The 26,646-nt window shown below is 51.0% G+C and overlaps 1 protein-coding gene across 1 annotated transcript in view; it reads left to right on the forward strand.

Moving 5' to 3' along the window:
• Positions 1-7,658: 7,658 nt before the first annotated feature.
• Positions 7,659-26,646, forward strand: part of LOXL2 (lysyl oxidase like 2) — a 43,745-nt gene continuing 24,757 nt past the window's right edge. Inside the window, exons 1-3 of the mRNA XM_062015812.1 lie at positions 7,659-7,772; positions 14,731-15,172; positions 18,402-18,577. Coding sequence (XP_061871796.1) covers positions 14,812-15,172; positions 18,402-18,577 — 537 coding nt within the window. The 5' untranslated portion in view covers positions 7,659-7,772; positions 14,731-14,811. The remainder of the gene's footprint in view (positions 7,773-14,730; positions 15,173-18,401; positions 18,578-26,646) is intronic.

Consider the following 26,646-nt stretch of genomic DNA (forward strand, 5'->3'; position numbering starts at 1 on the left):
TTGCAAGCTTAGATAAAGCACAGCCCCCTTTGGACAAGAGCTGATGGCAGTGGTGGAGAGGAAGGATCCCTGTGTGAGCTGCTGAAGCCCAGGCAGCTGCCAAGCATCTATTAACAGAAAAGATAGTGTCTCAAATGCAGCACAATAAACCCAACCCCTCAACAAGCCAAACCCCCCCAAAATGCCCATTAAAAACTCAGGGAAGTCATAAACACACTCAAAAGTTGATGGAAGAATGCTTCAGATGGAGAAGCACTTTCTTTACATCAAAGTTGATCAGAACACAAAGAGAAATCATCTTAACGTGGAACTGTCTTTCCTTAACAGATCAGAAGCTCCTGTTTGAGCCATGGAAAAAGAAACCCAACTGTCCTGGCTTCAAGTAAGTTGGTAGAAACGTTTCTGAATGGAAAAACAAAAAGGGGGGAGGGGGGAAACCCCAAAGTGCTTCAGAGTGAGGTGGGGGGTGAAGAGCACCACCCTCAGTCCTGTAAGGACTTCAAGAGATCTCCCTAGATGCTGAGTGCTTCCCTCCCAGGGCATGAGAAGGGCTCAGGTGAAGTGAGGGGGAAAGAAAAAGAAGCCTTGAAGCCTTTCTGTCCCACCCCTTGACAAGTCTGCTGCAAAGAGATTACACAGAACAACAACAGCAGGGGAAACATGATTCCCTTAAGAGATGCAGCAATACCTGTTTTCACTCAGTGCCTGCTCCTGGGCTCGGATTCCAGACTCACAATGCTCATGTTTATCTGTTTGTGTCTGTTTCTGCATTAACATGCTTCATTTTCCTCCCTCTGCTTCTCCTATTCTCCTTGTGCTTTCTCCAGCTCCATTAAGGACAGGGAAGGCATGCAGCAAAGCACAGAGCTGAGGCAAGGGCACTGCTCTTTGACCTCTCCCAGTGACCTGGAATGGACAGGTGACTGATCCTGAAGCTTTTGGGCTTCATGGCCTCTTAACAAGCATCACTCTTCTTTTTGTTGTGGTTTCTATGGGTGGAAAATAGCCAAAGCAAACAAGGCCAAGCGTGGCCCCTAATGGAAGAAGTGGTTGGGAGACAAAAAGCACAGCCCTGAGCAAGGCAGAGGGTGATGGAGAGGATGGGGAAGGAGGAAGCACGGGGCTCCTGCAGCTTGTGGAGACCAAAGGGTTCTCTGGCTCTGCAGCACTTAGAGAAGGGGACAGTCAATAGCAGGGACTTGATGGCATGGCTGATCTGGGGCACCTTGCTCTTGCTTGTCCCATTGTTTCTGCCATTGTTGCTACCAAATAACGCATGAAGCTCGTTAGAAGCCAAAATGAGCCTCGTGAGTTCTTGCTGTGTCCTGGGCACCAGCACCCTGGGCTGTGGGGGGGTAGTGTGCAGGGGACCTGGTCCTCACAGCTGGGTTTCAGGTCACCCTTCCTTTTGTTTAAAGAACAGGAGGATGACAATGACTTCAACACCTGCTTGTGCTGGAAGGTCCTTGGCTTGGTAGGAAGTGGTGCTGGGAAATTGCTCAGGACTGGGTCAGCAGGGTCTTCCTACATCATGAGGGTTGGAAGGGACCTTCAGACATCATCCAGTGCAACCCCCCTGCCAAAGCAGGTGATGAGTGATTTGTGCTGCTGGAGACACATTTTAGAGCCCTGGTCTTTAAAAGGGAGTGCTCAGCACACCTGTACCAGGCAAAACACCAAAGCCCTGAAGGACACAACTGTGATGCCCAGGTTTTCCTGAGCTCCAGGTGCGTCTCAGGTCCTGGAATTTACTTGTTCTACATTCCCTGCTACAAATAAGGTGCAGGGTTTGATCCTGCAGATTGCAGAGGTGTTTTCTGTCCCTAACTCTCATGTCTATGGACTTTTCTCATCCTTTAAGAACTCCAGTGGTGTTTTCCAAACAGGATTCCAAGCACTGGGGCTTTTTTTCCCCTCATTAGGAAGCCTCTTCAGGTTGCCATGGGCAAATTTTGGCAGGCAGTAATCAATAGTGGAAGACAATAAACTTGGGTAACTCTCAGGGCATCACCTGCCACAAAAGCTGGGTGTCCTTGGCTCCTGGGTGAGACCCTTCAGCAGCTCATCTGTGTGATCTGAATGAAGTGGTGGGATCAGATGCAATGGGGTGTGATGCATCTCTCCCATAGCTGTTCCTCTCTGTGTCCTGGCCATGCAGTGAATCTCTCTTGCAAATGCAGCAACTGGAATGTCTGTCCTTGAACTAATTGCTCAGGTCTCTGCATAACAGAAGCACTGGCAGAGACTGTCCTTGTTAGGAGATGCTCTTTGGCCTGTCACAGTGAATCAGCACAAAGGATGTTGAACCAGCTGTTTCCACGATGCCTTTTAAGGATGAGGAAGGATTTGTCTGGGAGTAACAGAGACCAAAACACTGTTCTTCAGCATCCTCCCCTTCTGACAACCAAACAGCTTTATTCTACTCAGTTCTTCCCCTCTTCTCCCTTTCTTTTTGGACATCACAGCAAATAAACCCTGACAGACTGGATGGGAGGCCAGTGCTCTTCACCCCCCTCACAGCCTTTGCTTGCAGCGGCTCTGTTTTTTAGGAGAGGGACTCTTGCCATCTAGTGGGAGGGGATGGTAAACCTCCAGGACCTCTGCTGTCCCTTGGGCTAAGAGGACAAAGAGCAACCCTCCTTCCCAGACCTTTTGTGTGGGAGTGACTTCACTCCAAGTAGGGGATTAGCTCATGGTGCTTCCCCCAGAGCTGTCACTGCCTCGAATGGTGAAGCTGCAGCTCTCACTCTCTTCACCTTTTTCTTTTCTATGGGCACAAGTTTGTTTACACCCTCCTGAACTCATCTCCTGGCTGGCTGACTTCCACAGAGGGGATCTGTCAGGAGCCTGGATGGATGGGGAAGGATGTTGGTGTGTGCTGCTCAGATCCCTTGTGCCACCTGGGTTTCATCAGGAGATTGCTTGGGGGGAAGTTGCCTTTCAACAGGCAGCTCCTCCAATCAGTGCTGAAAGACAAGCCAGGCTCTCTGAGTAATTGCTCCTGCAGATACAGAATGAAAAGTACTTGCAAAGTGCCTTGTGCTCTGGTCTTCCTTGGCCTAGGAAAAGCAGAAGGTCACTTTCCAGTTGGGAGATTTCAGTCCTAAGTGGCCCCTCCTCACCCCTTTCTTGCAAGGTTAAGGAGGAAGATGTAATGTGCTTTCTCTGGTGTAGGTGCTGCTCTGTTCAAACTGCCTGGGGCTGAGAAGGAGCAGCTGCTGCCGTGTGCAAGAGCAGACAACCAGCTCTGAGCCCCTGTGCCTGCTGCACAAATGCATCTGCTGGGAGCACTTCTCAGAGCTTCAAGTTTTCACCCACCTTTGTGGATGAGCCTCTTGTTTGCCCAGAGGTGGGTGAAGGGAGTGGATGTGGAAGGTCTGTCAGTCCTGGCTGATGCATCAACCAGAGAACTGGCTGACACGGGGCTGCTGCAGACCTCGTGAGGCTGACCTGCACCTCTGCACACAGCTTGCTTCATGGTGTTTCTGCAGAGCACAGAGCTCAGCATGTGCCAATATGAAGACTGAGAAGTCCTGAGCAGACTTGGAGGGAGGGAGGCAGCTCTGCACACCACAGAAAAGCAAGTGGCTGATGGAAAGCGACGGTGAGGTGGCCGCTGCCTGCGCTGCAGGGAGCGTGAGCTGGGACACGTGCAGGGGAGGGAAAGAGGCATCTCAAAGGACTGAAGTCATTCCTTAATGCAAATGCATCTCAGTTTTCCAGCTTTGCTGGCTGTGAGAGAGCTGTGCCATGTAAGGATCCCTCCCTGAACACCAGCAATGTGAGTTCACAGTCCCCTCAACAGCAGCTAAGAGTAACCAGACAGGGGGGGATGAGAAGCTGGAAGGTCAGTTCAGTCACTGCCACACTCCTGCTGTGGCAATCATAGGAATCCCTGCCAGGATTAAGTATATCAGTTCATCTCTCTCTCTCTTTTTTTGGAGGGCTGTTGTAGTCCTGCTTCTGCAGAATCACTGGGTGTTGTCAACCCTCCTGTGAGCTCAAAGCAAGGCTCTAACTCTCCAATTACACCTTGCAGGAGCTTTCCACTGAGGCCAATTGGTGTGAAAAGTGCCACGTGTCATTAACACCTTCACAGAGCACTCAGGTCCTCCAGTTCTTCAGGTATCACCTCAATCATCTCTGTTCAGGGCAACATTTACAGACCTCAGTGTATCTACCATGTGCACTTTGAAAGGTCAAGTCAACCTGTGGCTCCAGAGAGTCTACAAGGTGGAAGCACAAGGTTTGGGGAGGCAATGAGCCTTCCCTTTAGAAAACAACTGAAAATTGGAGCAGGGAGATTATAGAACTTAACAGTGCATGGCTAATTTAGGGGAGCATGGGCCCTGGCTGTGACTGCTTGGTCCAAACCAGCCTTGACTTGTCCGTGTGGCAAGGTGTGTCCTGCAGGAGAAAACACATAGGCAAGGGCTGTGGGTCTGAAATGGTGGCTGTGGGTGAGGCCAAGGGGCACATTCAGCTGGGGCTGCTCCTTGGCTACAAGCATTTTGCATGGCAACATCCATTCTGTGGGGAGTCACTGCCTGCAGGAGCCTGATGCCAGCTGCCAGCTCTGGCCTTGCTGCCCGTATCTCTGCCCCTTTGGTGGGAAGAAGCTGGAAGATTGCAGGGGAGAGGATGAGACACGGGGTGCAGAAAGGCAGCAAACCCCACAGAGCCCAAAGAGCAATGAAGTGACAGTTAAACAGGTTGAGAGGTGACAGGGTGGCTGCTGAGCCTGGCAAACCACCTCTCTGGTTGCCAGTTTGGCTGGGCAGAGGATGCAAAGGCAGCGTGAGCAGCGTTTCCCTCTGCAGGGTGTCTGCAAGGTGGGTTTTCTTTTTCCTTTTGGTCTTAACCAGCTGCAATAAGAAGAGGGCAGCAAATTCCCTGAATCCAGCCTGTTACCTTGAAGAGCTTTGGCTCTTCCATCAGCTGGAAGCCTTCATGGCATTTGCTGTTTGTATCCTCACCCGACCCGGGCATTAGGCAAACATTCCTCGGGCAGGCTGTCGTGTTCCTCCATGCCCTGACCAGCAGACACTCACACATTCCTTCCCCTGGCCAAACTGCCTTCAGCTTCCTGCCAGTCTGAAATAACTTTGCTGTGTGGAGCTTCTGCTGTGACCTGGTTTTCTTCTGATGGGCCTGAGACTGAGGGAGGCCAGGCTGGTGCAGGTCATTATGCAACTGGTGAGGCTGCAGCTCCAGTGCTGTGGTCAGTGTTGGGCCCCTCACTGAGGGGCTGGAGCACATCCAGAGCCAGGCACTGGAGAAGAGGAGGCTGAGGGGTGATATGAGCCCTCTCTTCAACTCCCTGACAGGAGGTTGATTGTCAGTCAGTGACAGGGCAAGAGGAAACAGCCTCAAGTTGCCCCAGGAGAGGTTGAGGTTGGAGCTGAGGCAGAGCTGTTTCCCTGAGAGGGGTGTCAGCCCTGTGCCAGGCTGCCCAGGGAGCTGGGGCAGTGCCCAGCCCTGGAGGGATCCCAGAGCCGTGGAGCTGAGGTGCTGAGGCTGTGGGTCAGTGCTGGGCTTGGACTCCAGCAGCTTCAAGAGCTTTGCCAACCCAAAGGAGTCTATGGTTCTAAGAAGAGCCAAGCTCTGTTTCAGTGGCATCCCTCGAGTCCTGACATCTTGATGTTCTCTCTGTCACCCCAAGACAATTGTCCTCTGTCAATTTGTTTGGTTTTTCTCCTTTAACAAGGATTGACATGGAGGGATGGCCCTGCCAGGAGGCTTTGCTGACTCATGCCTATGTGCTTGTCATCACTCCACCAATATTGTCAGCTGGGGTGGTCCCCTCTGGTTGGTACCATCTCAGAAGCCTGCCATGCCAGTAAATAACCCTTCTTGTGTTGGGCTGAACCCTCAGTTCTGGACCAGACCACTCCATGCAGAGTCTGTGAAATGGAGAGGAGAGGAGAGGAGAGGAGAGGAGAGGAGAGGAGAGGAGAGGAGAGGAGAGGAGAGGAGAGGAGAGGAGAGGAGAGGAGAGGACTTTGTGCTGAGCACCTTGCAGTCTCATGTAAGCAAGGTTGAGCTTCTCTGCTTGAACTATGACCTTTGCTTAAATTACACAGGGCTGCTTTATGCTTCAAGCTAGCTTGTTTTCTGTTCCCAGCATGTTGCAGATTCCTCTAATGCTGGTGCAATATCCCTTTCCAATAAAAGGTGGCATCAGAGAGTGGGGAAGCCCTGCACATCAGTGCCAGAGCACTGGGAGTAAGGACAAGTGCTGCTTTGCCTGTGCTCAGGCTCGAGAACAGGAATTACTTGCTGTGGGTAAATGGTGTTTAGGCAGTGATGGAAAGCCTGAGAAGAGGCTGATGGCTGAGGACAGCAGTGCTCTCGTAGGGTTTGGTGTTGCATTGCTGGAAGCACATCCAGAGATGTGGATTAAGTGCTCCAACTTTTCAGAACAACTACTAGAATTGAGCAGAGAGCTGATGTGAAAGCAGGCAGGACTGAGCTGGCAGAGGAGGCTGGAGGCAGCAGCCCTGTGCTAGGCAAAGGCTTGCTAGAAAGCCCTTTGCACACATGAATCTTCTGAGCTAAAGGAGGTTATTCCTTCAGCAGGGAGCCCTGGGGAATTCCTGCTGCTCCTCCTGTGCCCCTCACCTTCCTGGGGAATTGGTTGCAAACCAATAGATTGAAATACCCAAGGGGAGAATCAATGTCCAGGGATTTCCATCCTCTTCTGAAGGTGGTGCTGGGCAAAACTGGGTCAGAAGACAAAATGTCAAGGTCTTGTCTGTAACAGAGCTGCTGGTTTGTGGCTGTTTCCACAGCTACAGGGGATGGAAGCAAATGGAATTGTTACAATCCATCACAAGCCTTAAACAAGGGGGGGGAAAAGCCAGGAGCAACAACCCTCCCTCCAGCTGAAAACGGTGCAGCAGTTTCCACTTGCCTCAGGATGGTTCCTGGTCGATTCAGCTGCTACCTGCTGCTGGAAGAACTGCTTCAACCAGCTCAGAGCAGGGGCAGTGTTTGGCCAGCACAGATGCTCTGAGCTCTGGCACACAGAGGCTGGGACTATGGTGCTTTGTGGCGAGTTGGTTTTCATCTCCTTGGGACACGGAGGAGAGTGCAGAAGCTCTTGCTGCAGATGTAGATGGTTTTTAAGGCTGTGCCTTGCTTTGGGCTGCTGCAGCCAGAGGCTTTGAGGACGTGGAGCTGCTGGCAAAGCAGCTGCTGAAGGGTTAATGTGGGTGACAAGAGCTGGAGAGGAGGCACACTGCAAAGTCTCCCGAGCAGAGAAAGGGGTTGGGGTTTGGGGATGCTGGACCGTGAGACCCCACACTCCTGTCTTTGTGCAGCTCCGGGAGGCTCCGGATCAACCCCGGGGGGCTCACACACCTCTGTGCACGGTTTAACACTGCTCTGGGCGATGTCCTCGGGGTCCATTCTCAATGCACGACCTCAGGGAACATCCACCCTCCCAACCCACCTCCTTCCTCGCAATTCCCTCCATCCCACCCCTTTGCCAGCTCCTTTTGCAGCCCCCTGCGCTCAGGTTACAGGACAAGCCCATGATCTCAGCCTCCCGCAGCCGAGGCTCAAGGGGTTGGGTCTCGGGGCTTGGGAGGGGTTTGCTCGACTAACTCTGGTGAAATGAGCCAGGCAGCAGCAGCTCCTCGCAGCGTGGTTCCCAGCCTGCAGGCTGCTGTGCTTTCGCGGGTGGGGAATCGCTGAGCTCCCAGGGAAGAGGCTGCTGAGGCAGGACAAGGCAGAGGTCAGCCCCGGCACAGCCAACCACTAAGCCCAAGGTAACAGCAGCTTTGCCAGGGCAGGGGCGCTGGGGCTGGGGGTGAAGGGGGGTGATGGGTTGGGTCTGTAACGTTTCCAACCCTCCCTTGCTTCGGGGCGGAAAGTTCCATTTCACTTCTTTCTTCCCTTTCCCCTGGGATGCTTTTGCTCTCTCTCCCCCTCAGGTTGTGATGTTGAGACACAGAGGGCTGGGAAGAAGGCAGCTGTTTCTTCTCTCCCCCCTGAGAGCTGATTTAGCAGGGCTGGGATGCCACATCCTCGGAGTCACTTTGCAGAGAGCGAGTTAAAGGGGTTTTTTCTGCCCTCCCTTGCTCGCAGACACAGAGGGAATGAGAAAAGAGACACGTTGCAAACTGCCTCCGAGCTGGGGCAATCCACATTCTGTGACACTGCTAAAGGAGGCTTGGTTTAGACCTGAGTGTTACCAGCTAAACTCCAGAGGCAGCTGAATCCTCCTCTCCCTCTCTGCTCTTGGAGAGGGAAACAAAAGGCTTCGGTGCAGATGTTTCCCATTGGCAGAAGGTGCAAAACAATGACGTCCCCAGTGAAGAAACTTCCCTGCTGTCCTTGCTTAGAACGTGCAGCTCAGCCTGGCAGCAGCTTTCTCGAGGAGCTGTGGCAGGATTTCTCAGGAGGGCTCCAGGATCCACCTGGAGAGTTGCAGCACAGAGATGTGGGCTGCTTCTGGGTGGGACCTGCACGGTCCACATGGAGTTGTGATTCTTCTGCCTCCTTTTACATCAGCTTTTGCTGTTTAATGTTCCTGTGGGGGGGAGTAAAAGATCTGAAGGTCATTTAGAAGACTGGAGAAAGAGCCTAGTTTAGCTATCTGGGAGCTAAACTACTTGGCATCTCTCTAACCAGCTCATGAACACCCACAGTGGTGGAATTTCCTTGCTTGAAGCCAGAGGACAGTTAGAAAAGGTGGCATGAAATCTTAGCATCAGCTACAGTGCAACAGCAAAGCACATGGGGAGAAAGCTCATCCTCAGGGAGAGTGGGCTGGATGCTTGCAGCTGCAGGAAGGGATTTGCATGTGATCCTAGGGCTGAGTGCAGGATGATCTTGGAAAGTAACCCCCGAAAAAATGGGTTTAATGCTTATAATGAAGTTTAATACATCAGTCAAGGGGTGATGAGGCTCAACACTAAGATTGTCTGCTGTCCAGTCCAGTTCAGAGTGGGGGGCTTTGTGAGTGCTGGGGCAGGAGCACAGGGCTGAGGTCATTAGAAAAACCTTCAGGAAATGTTTTCCCAGCTTGGAAAAGCCACCAGGATCAAAGAGAGTCTTGATGAGGTAGTAGAGGATGGTGCCTTTGTCTTCCTCAGTTGCAGAGAGACAGGGAAGTGCTGGGGAGAGGCCAGGGCAGGGACACCAAGATGCTGAGGGGATGGAACATGTGTGTGAGGAGGAAAGGCTGTGGGCCCTGGGGCTGCTCAGCCTGGAGAAGAGCAGCCTGAGCTCAGGGGCACCTCAGCAACACTTTATATGCACCTGAAGGGCAAATGGTGAGAAGCTGGGGCCAGTGGCAGGACAAGGGGTGATGGGCACAGGCTGGCACACAGGCAGTGCCCCTGGCACAGGAGGGGAAGCTCCTTTGGTGCTGAGGGAAGGGAGCCCTGGCCCAGGCTGCCCAGGGAGGGTGTGGAGGCTCCTCAGGAGTTTCCAAACCCACCTGGACACATTCCTGTGCCCCTGAGCCAGGGGAACCTGCTGTAGCAGGGGCTCAGCTGGAGGAGCTCTGCAGGACCCTCCCAATCCCCACCACCATGAGATTCTGAACTGGAGAATCCATCTGTTCCCCCCAGTAGCCCTGGAGAGGGGCCTGGTGTGAGCTGCCCTTGCCATGGCTGGAGAATAGAGCCTGTTCCTGCCCCGTGGCCATGAGCCTGTGCCTGAGCAACAGCTCTGGGTGCCTGGGCTGGAGTTGGGAAGGCAGCACCTACAGTTCAGTGGCATTGCTTCAAGTGGCTGAATGCCAAGTGTTTGGTGCTCCCAGAGCAGCCCCAGGGCTGCCAGCAGAGGTCAGAGAGCTAATTGTCTCTTCCTCCTGGTGCATGCCAAGCCTAAGGGAGCACTGCTGCATCTCCAGTCACAAAGGACTCCCAGCAACCACTCCAGAACCTCCTTTTGTTGCCTGGATAAGGATGGGAGTAGGAAAGCTGGTGCTTCTGCTTTTACCTGAGCTGATGATTTGGGGAGCAAGCTTTTGCTCTGGGGAGGATGAGCAGCCTGTTAGTGTCACCTGCTGAATACTCTGAAGAAGGAAAAGCTCAATATGATATTGCAATGAAACTGCTGCACGTTTCCCTGCCAGCCACTGTGTCCATCTCATCCCTTCCACACTTGAGGCTGGAGTCCTGCAAAGGGCTGAGTCAGCAGCTAGCAGGAGCATGCCTCAAAGCCTTAAATGGTATGTTAATATGGTGATGGAGAGTCATTTTATGGCCTGAAGTACAGGATGGGGAGCCAACAGACCTGCAGTATTTTCCTGGCTTCTCCATTGGTTTCCTTCAGTAGGTTTTGAATGTTCTGCTTTGGATTCTTTTGAATGGGGAGACCAAAAGATCTACTTTTAAGATGACATCATTGGTAAATCTGGAGGCTATTAGAGGCTATGAGGGGGAAGAATGAGCCCTTCAACCAAGGGAACAGGCAGCACAAACCAGAAGCCCTGCCAATTGATGCCTATAGATTTGTTCTTAGCAAGTTCAGGGCAGGTTCTTTGAGGCTTCAGGGGGAAAGAACGTGTCCAGGGCTTGGTCACAGCAGCTGAGGAGTGGCTTTGCTTCAATATTGTCCCCACTACATGTTATTATTGTTGCTTATAATGATGCCACCATAAATGTGTGTGGAGCTGACTCCTATTTGATGCTGTTTGCTGCTTGAAGTGCTCTTAAGTGAGCCTGTTGCTGAAGTGTTCTGACTGAAGAGCAGAGATGGTTCACTTTGGCACTGGTGCAGTCCAACTGACATCTTGGAGCTAAGGAGAGAGGCTTCAGCAAAGAACAAACCCAGGGCTCATGGGGTTGTGGCACCATTTCATTTTGCTCCACAGCACAACCTTTTCTGTGCTGCTTTATCAATGCTTCAGACTGGGCTGGTGTGTTACTGCTTGTCTTGCCTGCCAGAGCTGACCCAGCTGCTGTGGAGGGATGCTTCTCCCACAAGATGCCTGAGCTGTGTGATTCCCTCTTGACCAACCCTGACAGGAGACAGAAAGCTGAGACTCCTTTCAGTACCAAACTATTGGGTGGTTTCTGGGCAGGGTGAGCTCCTGCAGTCTCGTTGTTGTACCTGAGCTGCTGGAAATACTGAAGCATGCCTGTGTTCCAAATCCCCTGGATGCTGCTTTTCCTGATGTAGTGACTTAGTCTGAATAGTTTCCCTTAAGCACCTCAATAAACAAGACCTCTGGGGATGGGAGGTTTTCTTTCTGGGGCGATGCAGACACTGTGCAAGCTTTGTCTGCTCATGTTTGGAATGTGTAACTATTTTGAAGCAGCTGGTAACAGAATCTGAAGGAAAAGCAGGCTGTGGTGGCTGGAACACACTGCAGCCTTGTCTCCTGGAGCGTGTAGGATTGCTGCTCTTCTGATCTGACAAAGAATTCCTCTGGGATTTGCTGCTGCAGGTGGAATATGACTGGAAGGGAGGTTTCTGAATGGGGTGGGTTTTTCCCCCAGTGCTTTCTCCTGAGCCCTCCTGGAGCCCCTCCTGCTCCTGACAAAGGTGGGGTGTGAAGCTGTGTGACCTGAGCACAAAGTATCTGTAGCCCTGAGGCATTTTCCTGAGTCAGCATTTGGGGTGGTGTTCACACAGGCTTGTGGGAATCCCTTTTTGCTTGTCACACTTCCCTCAGCACAGTGGTGAGGGGCTCTTGGGCAACCTTCTCTTCTTGCCTTGCCAGGTTTCCTTCAGCCCAATGGTGAATGGCAGGTTTCCTTAGTCTCAGCTGACTCTGAAGCCTTTTTGGGCAACAAAAGCAAACCCACCTGCAGCTGCCCTTTGGGGTTTTGGGGCTCCTGGGCTGGCTGATTCAGCAAGTGTTCCAGGCTAAAAGCTCCACCTACTATTTTTCCTATCATCTAAAGTAGTTATTTCCCTGAATAACCTTGGTATCAATGAAAACAACCTGCTGTGACCCCTCCTCTCCCTCCCCCCAGCTGCTCAGGGACCACGAGCTCTCCCAGTGCTGGGACTTCTGGCAGGGTTCTGGCATCTTGCAGTGCTCTGGCTGCTGTGTTCATTAACACTTCAGGGAGCACCTCTCTCAGATGGTAGCTATTACATCCTGCCTCTGAATGGCTTCTCCAAGTTGTTGTGTCTTTTGGCAGAAGTCCTTCAGTCAAATGACTCAAGAGCTTTGGTTTGAAGAGAAAGCAGGCTTGGGAATGGGAGTTGGACAGCTTTTAGCTATCCCTTGGCCTCTGATCTCCAAAGCCCCCTGCTTAACCTGAGTGCAGAGCTGACAACTGGCCATTGTTTGCTTTGGCACAAGAGGGATGAGTGAAACATGCTGACTTGGAGGTCCTTTTCTCCTGTAAAATACTCTTATTTACTATGGAGCCTTCTTGGAGCATCATAAAGCAAAGCTGTAACCTCAAGGGGAATTTGGCACGTTCTGGTCATTACCCTGCCCTGCCTTCCAGTCTCCTGAGAGCAGGAGCCCTTCAGGGCTTGACTCAGCCACTCAGCACACATCCCCTGCCTTTGCCTTCCTTTGATTCCCTGTGAGACCATGCAGACACTTCAGAAGGTCCCAGACAGGTTGCCTGTGTGCGTGGAACAGCCCTGGCAAAGCTGTGCTGCCGTCTCTAGCAGCCTGCCCGTGGAGCTTGCCCTCAGCTCAAGTGCTTTTGGAGGGACTTTGTTTCAGCCCAGCTGCCTTTTTTCTTTGATTAACGTTTGCAAAGGCTTTTAAAATCCAATTCATGCAGTAGCAGGAAAAAACAGCCCCAGAAGATGGAGTAGGTCAAAGCAGATGTTTAAAGGAGATTGGAAGTGAAAAGCAGGGGGGTTATTTTCCTGAGGACTACTAGGCTTGAGGGCAGACATCTCCCCTCTGGTATTTGAGCTTATGACTACCATATGTTGCTCTGTAGTGATCTGGAGAGAGTTACTTGGGGGGGGGGGGGTTAGGCTATTCATGCCAATTGCTCTGCCCATGTGTTTGTCCTCTGGGCTACAAACCAGCTTGTAAACATCCACAGAAACAGTGGAAGAGGTTTCTTTGGCAATCAGTGCTAGCAGGTATTGAAGGCAGACTTAGCCCTGATGTGCCTTGACTCAGGAGCCTTTTCTTTCCACAGAACACATCCATTCTGCCCTGGTGGCTGCCTGTGCTTTGGGAAATGCCCTTTTGTTTGCTGCTGGAGGAGAGCAGCCCTGTGAAAGCCAAGCTGTGCTTCCCTCCTCTCTGCCCACCTCTGGGCTGGAGCAGGGCTTTGGTTGCTCTCAGCCTCCCCTCCTGAGCTGCAGCAATGAAAAAAGCCTCGTTTCCATAGCACTGTTTCACTGGATGCCTGATGCACATGTCCAAATCTCACTCTTGTGGAACCAAATCTGTGCTTTCCCAGGGGGTTTTTTTGGCCATACATTCCCCCCTTCCCCAATGGACCTGTTGTGAAGCTTCCCCTTGCTTCTCCTGTTCCCTCCCCTTGATACCCACGTTAGGCTTTTAAGACACATGCCTTCTGTTCCTTAGGTGTGTGCTTTCCCTCCCCAGGTCTCAAAGCTCACGATCCCCAGCCCTGTTTAACACAAGGGGAAACTGAGGCACGGCCCTGGCAGTGACCTGCCTGAGGTTCCAGCTGATATCTCTTGAACTTTGGGCTACTTGCCTGGGATTTCTGATGCATCTCCTCATCAAGCAGCCTCACAGGCTGGTTGCTGTGTTCTGCTCTGTCTTCATATGTGATTTTCCTGGTCATTATTTTAGGGAAAGCTAAAACCCAGCAAAAATACTGGAGGATTTTTAGACTCTAGACATCTGGTTTTGGAGCCAAGTCTTCCCATTTCTCCCTCCCCTTTGCTGGCTGCCAGGAAATAATGGATCTTTTTCCCAGTGCACTTTGGCATTGCTTCATTTGGAAACTATTGACTCCCCAACTCCCACGTGTGCTGCTTGACCACTCCATGTGCTGGGTGCCCCAGTGAAGGCTGAGGAGCAGCCAGGAGAGGGCTGGCATTTCAACTCTGCACAGCATCTGGATGAAATTCCTCTCATGAGTCCAAAAAGCTGCTGGTTCATACCTAAATGACTGGCTTATTTAAGGATGCACTTGTGTCATGAGTAAGTCCCTACCCAGGCTTGGCAACCATAAACTGGAGACCCTCAGCCACATCAGACAGACAAGCTTAGCCAGGACTGATCCTGCAGAGTGTCTGTGTGCAGTAACATCTGCTGATTCCTTAAGAGGTGAAACCAGAGGAGCAGTGACAGAAATGAGTCTCTCACTGTATTGGGAAAACAGGCTTCAATACAAATCCCTCCCTTCTGGCCCCATTCCAGTGCATTTCATTAACCCTTCAGGTTTTGCACTGCTTCAATGATGGTTTTGGCTGCTTTATTCAAGGAGGTGTGGGAGGGAAAAGTGGTTGAGTTCTGTACTGGTAGGGTTGGAACCAAGGTTTGCTGTAGTTGCTGAAGCCACTGAGCCCCTGGGTTGCTAAAGAAACAGTGAAATCAGTTGCTGGTGCTCGTGACCTCTGGGATCTTTGCCCTGGAATAAGTCTTTTCCTGCTGAAGTTATTTGGCAAGTTGACCAAAACTTACAAATGGTTTTAATGTTGGGGTTGGGGTTTGTTTTTTCAGTTTGTTCCTCCTTCCACAACACAGAACCTCCCTGACTTTGGTTTCTGCACGTGGCTTTGGCCCTGACCTCCCCCAGCTTTACTCCTTGCTGAAGTCCATGTCGTCACCAAGCCTTACCCCAGCCTTTTCTTTCCTTTCAGGACAGCCACACAAGTACCTACCTGCACTGACTGGCAGCTGCTGAGCAGAGGACTTGGCTCTGAGAAGTGTGAGCACTGACAATGGAACTATTCCTGGGTTTGACCCATAACCACTGTTTCATCACTCTGTGCTTCATCTCCCTGAGCCCGCTGGCCTGTGCCCAGTATGAACACTGGTCCTACCTCCCTGGTTACCCTGAGCCACCCCCACAAGCGTACCAACCTCCTCAGAGACCAGCCAACGTCCCCAAGATCCAGCTGAGGCTGGCAGGGCAGAAGAGGAAGCACAACGAGGGCAGGGTCGAGGTGTTTTACAGCGGCGAGTGGGGCACCGTGTGCGACGACGACTTCTCCATCCACGCTGCCCACGTGGTGTGCAGGGAGCTGGGCTACCTGGAGGCTGTGTCTTGGCTACCAAGCTCCAAGTATGGGAAAGGAGAAGGTAAGGTAGCTCCAGAGCAGTGGCACTGGGTGAGCTGTCCCTCCAAGCTCCAATTCTCAGCCCCTTGGTTGAGTTGAAGATGTGGGGGGGGGTTCTTGCAAAGAGGGATTGAAATAGCTCCCAGGTGATGCAGTGCCCGTGGATTAAGTGGTTTAAATAAGAGGTGTTTGCTTGTTTTGACTGAAGCTAGCTCAGGAGTGAGGAGAAGAAAGAAATGAAGGGCCAGATGATGGTGTGAGGGCTGTGCCTGAGGGTGGGAGGCTCTTCAGCAGTCCAAAAGGGAAGCTGCACCCACAGCGTCACTTAGAGATGACACATTCCCCATTCACGCTTCCAGCAAGGCAAACAGGGCTTCAAAACACTCCTTCCCACCAGGCTTTTCCCTTTTTTTCCCCCCTCTGAGGTGTTTAGGCTTTAAACAGACTGCCTGTGGGATGCTGGACAAACCTTTTCCCCTGTTAGCCTCTCTAGAAACACATGCAGCCTGCTCTGCAATGCACAAGCAGCCAGAGAAGCCCAAAGGAGCTTGGACACCTCGTGCCCTGTATAGAACTGTGCTTAGAATAATCCTCTTGGACACTCTCAGGCTGTTCCTGCTGGGGAAAATCAATTCCCCCCTCCCCCAGCCCAAATTGTCCATCCTTTCTTGCTCTTTCAAGCTGAATGTGGTGGATAACTGGGGACTGCATCTTATTGCACCCCCTGCCCCAGGAGAAGGTGCTGAACAAAGACTTGGAAGGTGTGTGGAACTTGGGAAAGGGAATGTTTGTGTGTTATAGCAATGACTTGTTAACCTGAGGAGGGAAGAGCTCTGTGACTCAACAGCTTTGAACTGTCATCTTTTGATAAGCTGTTAGTTAAATGTTGACCTGTGGAGAATTGTTTTGGCTGGAGACATTGGTGCCTGGCTCACTGCTCACCTCCAGACAGACTCTTTCCACTGCAGCAGGGTGAAATGTGCTCTGTGTGTGTTACTCAGCACCACTCCTTAGTGCTCACACCTATAAACCAGCCTGTGAAAGAGCAAGCAAGCCTCAGCAGTGACCTGACTCAAATGGGAAACCTTCAGTGTTGTCCCAAGCTGTGGATTTTGGCTCCTGGGACAGAGCAGGAGGTTTCTGAGTGAGAAAGCAGCCGTGACATGTGAAAACAAACCAGGCTGCCACGTGAGCGAATGGGAGCGAGTGTCCTGTGCACGCCAGGACGGCGCTGGGCTCGTGCAGAGGGGCTTGTGCTTCTCACACTGCAGAGCCAGGCTTTGCAGGAGCTCTTTCAGCTCTCCTCTTGGGCTGGTAGGTCCATCAGCTGCTGATTAATCACCTGAACTGTTGGGGCTGCTGGGACAAAGCTGGGACAGCCAAGGGAAAGAGCTACAGAACCTCCTCGTGGCTCTGAGGGCCAGGCAGCCCGTTGTGTCTGAAGGATGTGTTACTCTTCAGACAAGCAAAGCATCTGGTACCCTAAAAGATGGGAATTGTTGGCCCTTCCCCCTTGCAATTTAGGGGGCAGGTTGCAGGGGGAGCATCACTTACCCATCAGGTTTCAAAGGGAAAGCAAGCCCTCAGCAAAGCTCAATCCCAGGGATGCTGTTGGGTCTTTTGCTCTCAGCTGAACTGGGGAAACACGACCTGGAGGGGTCTGGAGGTGACACCTATTGATGTTTTTGCCTGCTCATCTTAGCAGTGAGCTCTGAGGGACCTGGTTTTTAAATGATATGATGTATATACATGTCCCTGTGCATGATGATGTGATGTATATGCATGTCCCTGTGCATGATGTGATGTATATGCATGTCCCTGTGCATGATGTGATGCATATGCATGTCCCTGTGCATGATGATGTGATGTATATGCATGTCCCTGTGCATGATGTGATGTATATGCGTGTCCCTGTGCATGATGATGTGATGTATATGCATGTCCCTGTGCATGATGTGATGTATATGCATGTCCCTGTGCATGATGATGTGATGTATATGCATGTCCCTGTGCATGATGTGATGTATATGCATGTCCCTGTGCATGATGATGTGATGTATATGCATGTCCCTGTGCATGATGATGTGATGTATATGCATGTCCCTGTGCATGATGTGATGTATATACATGTCCCTGTGCATGATGTGATGTATATGCATGTCCCTGTGCATGATGATGTGATGGATATGCATGTCCCTGTGCATGATGTGATGCATATGCATGTCCCTGTGCATGATGATGTGATGTATATGCATGTCCCTGTGCATGATGTGATGTATATGCATGTCCCTGTGCATGATGATGTGATGTATATGCATGTCCCTGTGCATGATGTGATGTATATGCATGTCCCTGTGCATGATGATGTGATGGATATGCATGTCCCTGTGCATGATGTGATGCATATGCATGTCCCTGTGCATGATGATGTGATGTATATGCATGTCCCTGTGCATGATGTGATGTATATGCATGTCCCTGTGCATGATGATGTGATGTATATGCATGTCCCTGTGCATGCTCACATGCACACACACACACACAAACACGTGCTTCTTACTGGGGGGAAAGGGGTTAAGTACCATCTGGAAACTGCACTTGGCAACTTGTTTTCAAAGGGCACCCAAATAACAGCAGGTTCCCATCAATAGTGGCTTGGCAGAGCTTGCTTTTTCTTGCCAAAATCTGCTTTTGAAAAGTTCAGGTATTTAAGCAAAACTTGGACCTGTCTCCTACAAGAGATTTGAGGAGGGTTTGCTAAATGGGGGGGGATGTAAAGCTCTGAATGGCAGGAGGGATGGTTAGAGTGTGATTAGAGGGAAGGGTCTAATCAGCCCTGAGGAGGGGAGCTGGTGAGGCTGAGCTCTGCAGTGCCTGTCAGCAGAGGAGGGCACTTACCAGAGATCTGCTTCAGGCTGGTGGCATTTTTATGACCATGCAGATAAGGAAAGGGGAAAGCTCTGAGGCTTTTTCAGGGATGGAGCATTTCCAGTTAGGGAGACCTTGAGGTGGACCATTGATGTTCCTGAGCTGTTTTATTCCAGCTGATTTTAGCAATAATGCCTTCCCCTGACCCAGTAAAAGCACAGAATCTCAAGGGCTGGAAGGGACCTCAAAAGCTCATCCAGTCCCACCTCCCTCCCACAGGGTCTCATCCAGGCGGGGTTTGGATGTCTCCAGACAAGTTGCTTTCAGCACCATCTGATTCACCCTCTTTGTGAGTCTCAGTTCTACTTTCTTATCCCCTTCAGGGAAAATCTGGATGGACAATGTCCACTGTAATGGGAAGGAGAGCACCCTGGCAGCATGCACGTCCAACGGCTGGGGGGTGACGGACTGCAAACACACCGAAGACGTGGGAGTGGTCTGCAGTGAAAAGAGAATCCCTGGCTTCAAGTTTGACAACTCCTTGCTTAACCAAATCGAGGTAAACACCCTGAAATCTGCAAGCTGCTGCCCCAGAGCTTTCTGCAGACAGGGGTGGCTGCTGCTAAGCAGGATCCCAGTTCAACTCTTTGTGTCCCTAGATGCTGGCTAAAGATGCAACACTCAGGTTTCAGCTGTTCAGAGAATGAAATGTACAGTAAGAATGTGAAGGGTTTGGTGGGGGGTTGGAGGATGCAGCATAAGTCAGGAGAAAACACATCAGTCCTGCTCTACAATCCCTTTGCAGAGCTGCCAGCTGGTTGCTTCTGTCTCTAAGCATGAAGAAGAGACAAGATGTGTGCTGTGCTTGGGTGACTTTGTGGGTTTAGAGCACTAAAACTGAGTGTTCTTTCCCCTGATACTTCCCTTTTGGGGCAAACTGGGACCTCAAAATCTAAGAGGTCAACAGAGCTCACAAGCATGGCTTGAAATGAGTGGATTTATAAGGAAAGAGGCATATTTTTGGCAGAGTTTGGCTAAGCAATGGCAAAGTAACCATGATCACTGTGTGGGAGTGGTGGTGGGGATGGGGGATCATGGAATGGGAAGAGAGGAAGACGTGGGCTGGTCACTGGGGGAGAGGTTTTGGGTTACAGCTGGGTTAACCTGTAAGGCTGAAGTTGGGACTGTTGGGGAAATGACAGAAGTGAAATGGTTGAATCACCTTCCAGGGGGCTCGTTCTGTGTGAAGAGTAACGAGCCAGGGGAGTGCTGGGCTGGGAAGAAGTTGGGCTGAGCTCTTCAAAGGGGAAAAAAGAGACAAGTGTGGGGATTTTTCCTTCAGCTTTTCAGTCTGGAAAGTATTTGTGGTATCTCAGCTACCATCTCCCTTGTTTCAGTATCTGAACTCAGTGGCTGAAAGAGCCTCTTCAGTAACCACAGCCAAACCTCATCTTAAGCAGATGGGGAATCCAGGATGTCTCTCATACCACAGTGTGGTTTCCATGGCTGAACCTTGGCTTTGCTTACAACCTGAAACAATGGGTTCAGCCTTCTTCATCACTTGAAAACAGAATCATTCCAGCAGTTGCTTCACAGCCACTGGTTTAGAAAGGAGCTCCCAGCACGTTTCTCCTACCAGGTTATTTCCATGGGAGCTGACTGCAGCACAGCTCACTTGACAAGGGGCAGATCAAACCTTTCATTGCCCTGCTTGAGGCTTCAGCAGAGACACTGGATGGCTGAGCAGGCAGCATCCAGCATGCTGATGAAAGGCTCCTGTGCTTGGGTGCAGCTCTAGGAGGTGAGAGCTGAAATTCTCTTTGTTGCCTTGACCTTGCTTCACTTGGCTAAGGGGGAAGGGAAGCTTTCTGGGGAAAGGAAGCTTTCTGGAGGGATCCCAGGCTGCCCCATCAATGGCACTGTTGTTGCTCAGGGAATGAGGAGAGCTCATGGAACATCAGTGATGGCTTTGGCAGACGTTTGCTTCCCCAAAGCCACAGTGAATCCTCCAACCAGAGGCCTGGAAGAAAAGATGCTTTAGTCTAGACAGAGGTCACTTCCCTCTGAGATGCCTCAGATATTAATCATAAAGGCTTTGCAGGGCTCTGCTTTTCCATTAGCTAAGCACTGGAGCTGGACTGATGAGTTGGCCACATTGGGTAATTGAGGGCCAGCTTGTGCTGGTGCTGTGTGGGTGCTTAATCTTCACATGTCATATGTCAAATGAACGCTGAGACTGAAGCAGTTCACGTAGCAGAAAGCCTGACTCACCAACAGCATCACTCAGGAGAAATGGGTGTGAGAGGAGAAATATCCCTGACAGCTCCTGGGAGCTGTGTGTGAGCAAAGGCATCACTGAGGTGACAAGTAACAGCATTCACAGCAGTTGCCAAGGGGCACTGGTGGAGAAAGACACTGGAGTGCTGAGGAGGTGGGGGAAAAGTAAACCAGAATGGCTTTATTTTTAAGCACTTGCACTAAGCTGAGAGCTGTCAGCCTGGCTTTGTGCTGGTGGTACAAAACAGTGTTGCATTTTCTGGGCAGTGGCTGCAGTCACCCCCAGCTCTGTGTGTGCTGCTCTGCTCCCTGTCTGAACTTGATGCACAGCTCAGTACCACAACTGTGTCTCCTGCTCTGCAAAGCCAGGCTGGTTCTTCTTGCACCCCTCTAAACTGAAGAGCTCTTGTTTCTCCTGGTTTCATTGCAGCAGGATTAAGGCTAAAGGTGATGTGCTAGAAACTGTTAAGGTGCCATTGTGGAAGTCCTTTTCAGTCACAGCTGGCTGTCAAATGTTCAGACTCTTCCCTCTCTCAGCTTTCCTCCTCTTCGTCGTCTTTGCTTTATCTCATTAGCAGCTGGCCTGACATAGTTTGAGTCAAAGGAGATGAGCAGAGTTACTCATAGGGTCATAAACTCCAAAACAGGGAGGTCAAAAGGCTTGTGTGAATGCAAGTTGAAAGACTTTTGCCTTCTCAAACATGCCTGGGAATTCTGCATGTCATACCTCACATTCACCAGAGGAAACATCATCGTTCTGTAAGCTGCTGACTTCTTTAGTCTGGAGCCCACAGCTTGCCCAAGTGATGTTTTCTCTTTGGAATGAGATGAGGGGTTGAGGGGCCTGGAATGTTCTGCTGAGCAGCAATCCTGTGGTCAGATGTCTCCACCAGTCCCACTGCCTTCAGCTATTGCACTGGTGGAGCTAAACCAGTGCAGATTTCCCACTGAGTGGAAGGTATTTCAGTTTGCCCTTCAGCTGCTTTTAAAACCAGGTTTTACTCAGAATAGGCTAGGTTTAAGATGATGCACAGAGCTCATTTATTCAGTTGTACCCTCCAGTCTCTCTTTCCCACAGTACTTAGCACAGACTAATGATTCCCAAATGGATCTGACTGCTTCCAAACTGATGTTTTTGCAGCCAGCAGATTAAAAGGAGCAAGCACTAACTTCAGCCTGCATTGGTCTGGCAGGATGAAAGCTGCAGTGGGGCAGGAGCAGCAGTTTTCTTCTGCTTTGCTGTTGCAGGAGAGGAAACAAGTGCTTTGTGCAGCCTGGCTAAGCCATGGCCAGCCCTGTGCCATCCACACTTGCACTTCCCTTGCTCTGTGTGTTCCCAGTGCCAGGGACAGATGAACCATTCATCATTTAGAAAACATCTTAAAGACCCTTTAGTGCAAAGTTCTCTGGGGCTGCCAAGATTTACCATGGAAAGCCAGGAGGTGTAAGAGAACATCTGACTTCATTTGGACAGGGCTCCAGCTCAGAGGGGCTGTGCAAAGTGACATTTGCTTCCTAAAACCTGACAGGCCAAAGAAAGAGTTCACACTCTTTTCAAAGCAACATGATAGCCCTCAAGCAGAGTGTGTTTTTACTGGGCAACACTCATACTTCCATTTCCCACACTGGGAATGTTGCAGATAAGTAGTATAGGATGAAACTTTCCATCACCATAAACCACTTGGCACTTCTCTCTCTGCTCAGACACAGCTTTTCCCATTACAGCTCATATTTGGAGGGTTATGTCATAGCTCTTCCTGTCCCTGAGCCTTTCCATCCCTTGTCCTGTTGGGAAGGGGCAGCCCCTGACCACTGCTTCTACAAGGCAAGTGCCAAAGTGAAATGTTTCCCTGGAGGGTGAGTGATGGAGGGTGTGTGATAAGATGGGAGACAGGCAGGAAGGAGTTAAGTCTCCTACCAGGACCGAGGTTGGGACAGGTCTGGAATCCATCCCTCTCTTGCTAAAGGACAGAGAAACTGCCATCAGCTTTACTTGCTGTTAAACATCTAGAAATAGATGAAATAGATATCTGTTGAATGTATTTTGCTGTAACTGAACTGCAGGGATCCAAGCTGTGTAAAGTACAACAAGTGGAGCCTCCTGGTTCAGCCTTGTGCTGTCTGTTTGCCCCCAGTAAGCATTTTGTCTCCTCTGCAGGTGAGGGAGGGCAGGCAGCAAGGGCCAGGTTCTAGGAGCTAAGTGCCTCTCAGAAAGCACAGCTAAGGAGAAGAGCTGGCAGCAGCATCTGTGCATCTAGATTGAACTGCACTGCACTCCTCCCACTGATGCATGCAGAGGCATCAAGAGCCAGATGCTGCACTCCTCCTCCCACTGATGCATGCAGAGGCATCAAGAGCCAGATGCTGCACTCCTCCTCCCACTGATGCATGCAGAGGCATCAAGAGCCAGATGCTGCACTGCTCCTCCCACTGATGCATGCAGAGGCACCAAGAGCCAGATGAAAAGGTGCAGTTTGACTGTTGGTGGTTATCTTGTAGCTCACAAGTGGCTGAAAGTGGCTGGGCAGGGAACATGGACCTGCCTTCAAGTTCCTTGATGCAGTGCCAAAGCCTGCAGTTGAGATGTGTGCACAGACTCCAATGTTTCCCTGTGTCTGGGATGCCAGAAGCTCTGAAGTCAGAGTGATCCAAGGTGTGGAAGCCACAAGCAGGGAGTGCTGGCCCTGCTTTTTCAAGCACTACATGGTGACCACTTTGTGTTGACCTTCCTGGGTTGACCAGCAATGTGAAGGCCACAGTAACTAACTCCCACCCTTAATATGTTTCTTGAACAAATGCACTATGGGTTTGGGAGGTTTTTTTTTAACCTATCTCTCAAAACATCCTTAACAAAATACTTGTTGTTCACCCTTTTCCTCTCTGTGTCCACACAGAGGCTTCAAAATAGGCCATCCTCTAAATAGAGCTAATTGCTGCAGCCACTAAGGGTTCCCAAATAGATCTGGGACCTGAGACTGAGCTTTGGCCAGACAGTGGGCAGACAAGGTGTAGCTAAACATACCAGGCTGGGCTATTTCTGGCCTCTTTTTTGCCTTCTGGGTGTTAGGTGAAGCACTAAAAAAAGCCCCAAATCTCACTTCAAAGGCTTTGGTGATGCCAGGTTAAACGTGGGTTCAACTACATTGTCTGAGTGTCCTACCAGTGGGAATGGGCAGTGCCAGGTCCGGCCCAGGAGCTGGCAGTTTAACACTGGGCTCTGTGCATGAGGCAGTGTAAAATGTTCCTGTGTGCTGACTGGAAGGTGTGAGGAGGGGGAGGAGGACAGGGTCACTGTTTGTGGCCTGGTACACAGAGAAATCTTCCTCTTGGCTGGCTTTTTGTCATGCAAAAGCAGTGGAGGCTCTCTCCATGCTCCGGGAAGTTGCATCTTAGGTCACCACCACCTGAGACTTAAGCTCTGTCTGGACTGTTGAACACTTCTCAGGAGTGTTTGGCAAGAAAAGGTTTATTTGCCTGTTTGTTATGACAACAGTGTTCTAGTTCCTTTCCCCTTGCTGTAAATATTGAACTCCCTAAACATAAACCCACGTGTAAGAGGGATGCTGATGCTTTGTGGGGCTAGGAGAGGTCTTCAGCATCTCTCCTGGAGCTCACCCCAGACAAATGCTCGTTAAGCTGTTGGGGTAAGCCACCCAGCTTTAGTGCTGTCATTTGAAAGCCTGTGGGACAGTTTCTAACTGCTTGCCTCAGTGGTTTCTTTGTGATGGCCTGTGGCACCTCAGGGTGCTGGGTTTGCTGGGCTCAGAGCTGGTGCTTGTCATCTGGCAGGAGGTATGAGCTGTGCAAGGACTGGGCTGGTGACAGCAGCTTGCTGCAGCTGCCATGCAGCAGGCAATGCCTTTTCTCTTACAGTAGACAGTGTTTAACTAAGCCTGAGAGCAGACTGTGATCTGTTTGCAACACAGAGGTCAGGTAATGAACCTGGCTAGCTTGCAGTGTCTGGAACTGAGACTGTAAAAGCTTTGCTCACCAAGCAATGCTCCATGTGCACAGAGCAGAGCAGCATCCTGCCCTGAGCTGAGCCTTCCTCCCATGCCAAAGCATCTCCAGGCTTCAGTGCTCCTGCTTTCTCTCCCTCACCACCATTTCTTTTCCCTCTGGTGCTTTGCAGCAGCCTGCTTTTGCCTTGGCAATCAGGAGGCTGCTGCTGGAGCCTTTCACAGCTTAGCAAAGGCCTCAGCTTTTTGTCCTTTAGAGTCTGCTCTGTGTTTGCTCCTAATCCTGAGCTGCACTCTCAGCCCTTACCCTTTTGTACTGCCCCAGAACAAAAAGTGCTTACAGTCCAATACAGCAGAAGGTTCCCAGGGGATTGCTGTCCCCCCCCCCAGTAGGCAACTCATCTTTGTCTTGCAGCATCTATTTGACTCTGTTTGTTTAACAGCTGGGACCCTGTTGGTGACTCAGAGGCACAGCTCCAGATGTTTAAATCAAAACAGATTCCATCCATTCCTGTCTATGTGAAGAGAGAGCTTTCTAAACCCTCCTCCTCAGACTTTGTAGCTGAGACTTGAGTGGAATTAAGTGCAGGGTTTTAAATACAGGAGGGAAAATAACTCTGAGATGAACAAAGTCTGTGTGGAAAGATTTTGTGTTATGTTTGAATTGGAGGGTGGAGGGGGAATCAGCACATTTCTTGTCTGAGTTGTAGCCTTAATGTCTTGGTGTTTGGAAAGCCAAGAAATCCTGGAGCTCCATTGTAAATAGAAGCAAAACCTCATTCTGGTTCCCTTTCTGCCTGCGTTTGTGCTGGTGACCTGGCTGGAGGGCAGACACGCTGCTGTAGCTGTTTGGTCCAGCTGGTCATCCCTGGGTACGTGGGGGTGTGTTTCAAGGGAGTGTTGGGATGCTCTTCTAAAGAACCCCTCTGAAATCCCAGCTGCTGCTGGCTTGCCTTCAGCCAGGAGCCAGTGATTCAGGACCAGGGCAGTGTCTGCCGTTGTGTTTCTAGGAACGGGCTCTGTGTCGCTGACTCTGCATCCTCAGGGCTGCTGCAAGAGGAAAAGGGATCACTGAGTGTGGCCAGTGGAGGAGGAGAGCACAAGGATGCTGTCCTGGGCACAGCTGTGCTGCCAACATGAAACAGATGGCAAAAGGTGGAAGAAAGCGATATGGAAGTTGTGTTGGTTTTTGCAGTCGGCTCCGAAGCCGTGGGGAAGCGTTTGGGTTCTGAGAGTGGAAACAAAAGCAGCTGAGGCTCATGTGAAAACTTTCCAGGAGCCAGGAATCCTTTTGTGAGAGCTCAACACCAACCCCCTTTTCTTCTCTGTGTCTCTGGGCAGAGCCCTGGCTCTCTGAAGCTGAGATTCCTTGGTTTCGTAACAGAGCTCAGCGTGTTGGCTTGGGGTGGCCTTTTGTATCCAGGACCGAGGAGCAGCAGCAGTCTGAGTCTTGGATGTGGCTCTTGGTGAGGCAAGGAGTAGGGTGGAGGGGAATATGGCCCAACTCAGAGTAGTTTGCCACTTTATTTCCCCCTTGGTTTTGCCCTGAGTGCTGTTGGAGCCGTGTTGGAAGTCCCAGCTCGCAGCACAGAATCCTTTAGGGTGGAAAAGACCTTTAAGATCATCCAGCCCAGCTGTGAACCCAGCACTGCCACTAAACCATGTCCCTGAGATCACACCTTTTGCTTTGGGCAAATGCAGCTGTGAAGACCTTGCTGCAGAGGCTTTGTGAGTCAGAGCAGGGGAAGGTGGGCTTAGCACTGTCCTCCCTTTCCAACAGAGGCAAGGCAGTGTGAGCAAGGGGCCAGAGGTACCAGAGAGGAGGTGAGGCTGAAAATCACACAGATCAGTGACAGAACTGAGCAGGATCTCTTCAAGCCTCACCCCAGAGTTATTTGAGCTTGCTTTGGAGATCACTGCATGCAGTCCAAGTAGCTCCAGTGAAAAACAAGTTGATGTGGGAGCCAGAGCGTTGGATCTAGGAATAGATGTGCCACACTTTCTCCCTGGCTCTCCATCCCCTTGCTTTCTGTTTCCTCACACCTTTCAAGGCTAAAGAGGTTTAACTAAAGCAGGAGGGAAATATCCTGGGCTTTCTTCTTGCTTGTGTGCTTCTTCCCTTCCTGGAGCTCATCTGTGCCAGGGTGGATGATGGATGAAAGCGAAGCTGTGGCGTGGGGAATGAGGCCAGATGGAGCAGAGCTGCAAACCCCACGCTGGGGTCAGCAATGCCAGAGCTAGCAGGGTTCTGGAGAGCAGAGAGCAAAGGCAAGAGCTGATTGAGCCCCAAGTATGTGGGTGGGATTGTTTCAGGAGCAAAGGAGAGGTTGGAGATCCAGGTCTGAGTCAGGCAAGTAGCTGAATTCTCCAGCTTGGAGTTTGGGGGGCAGGG

This window comes from Colius striatus, chromosome 27 (assembly GCF_028858725.1).
Source record: "Colius striatus isolate bColStr4 chromosome 27, bColStr4.1.hap1, whole genome shotgun sequence".
NCBI lineage: Eukaryota > Metazoa > Chordata > Aves > Coliiformes > Coliidae > Colius > Colius striatus.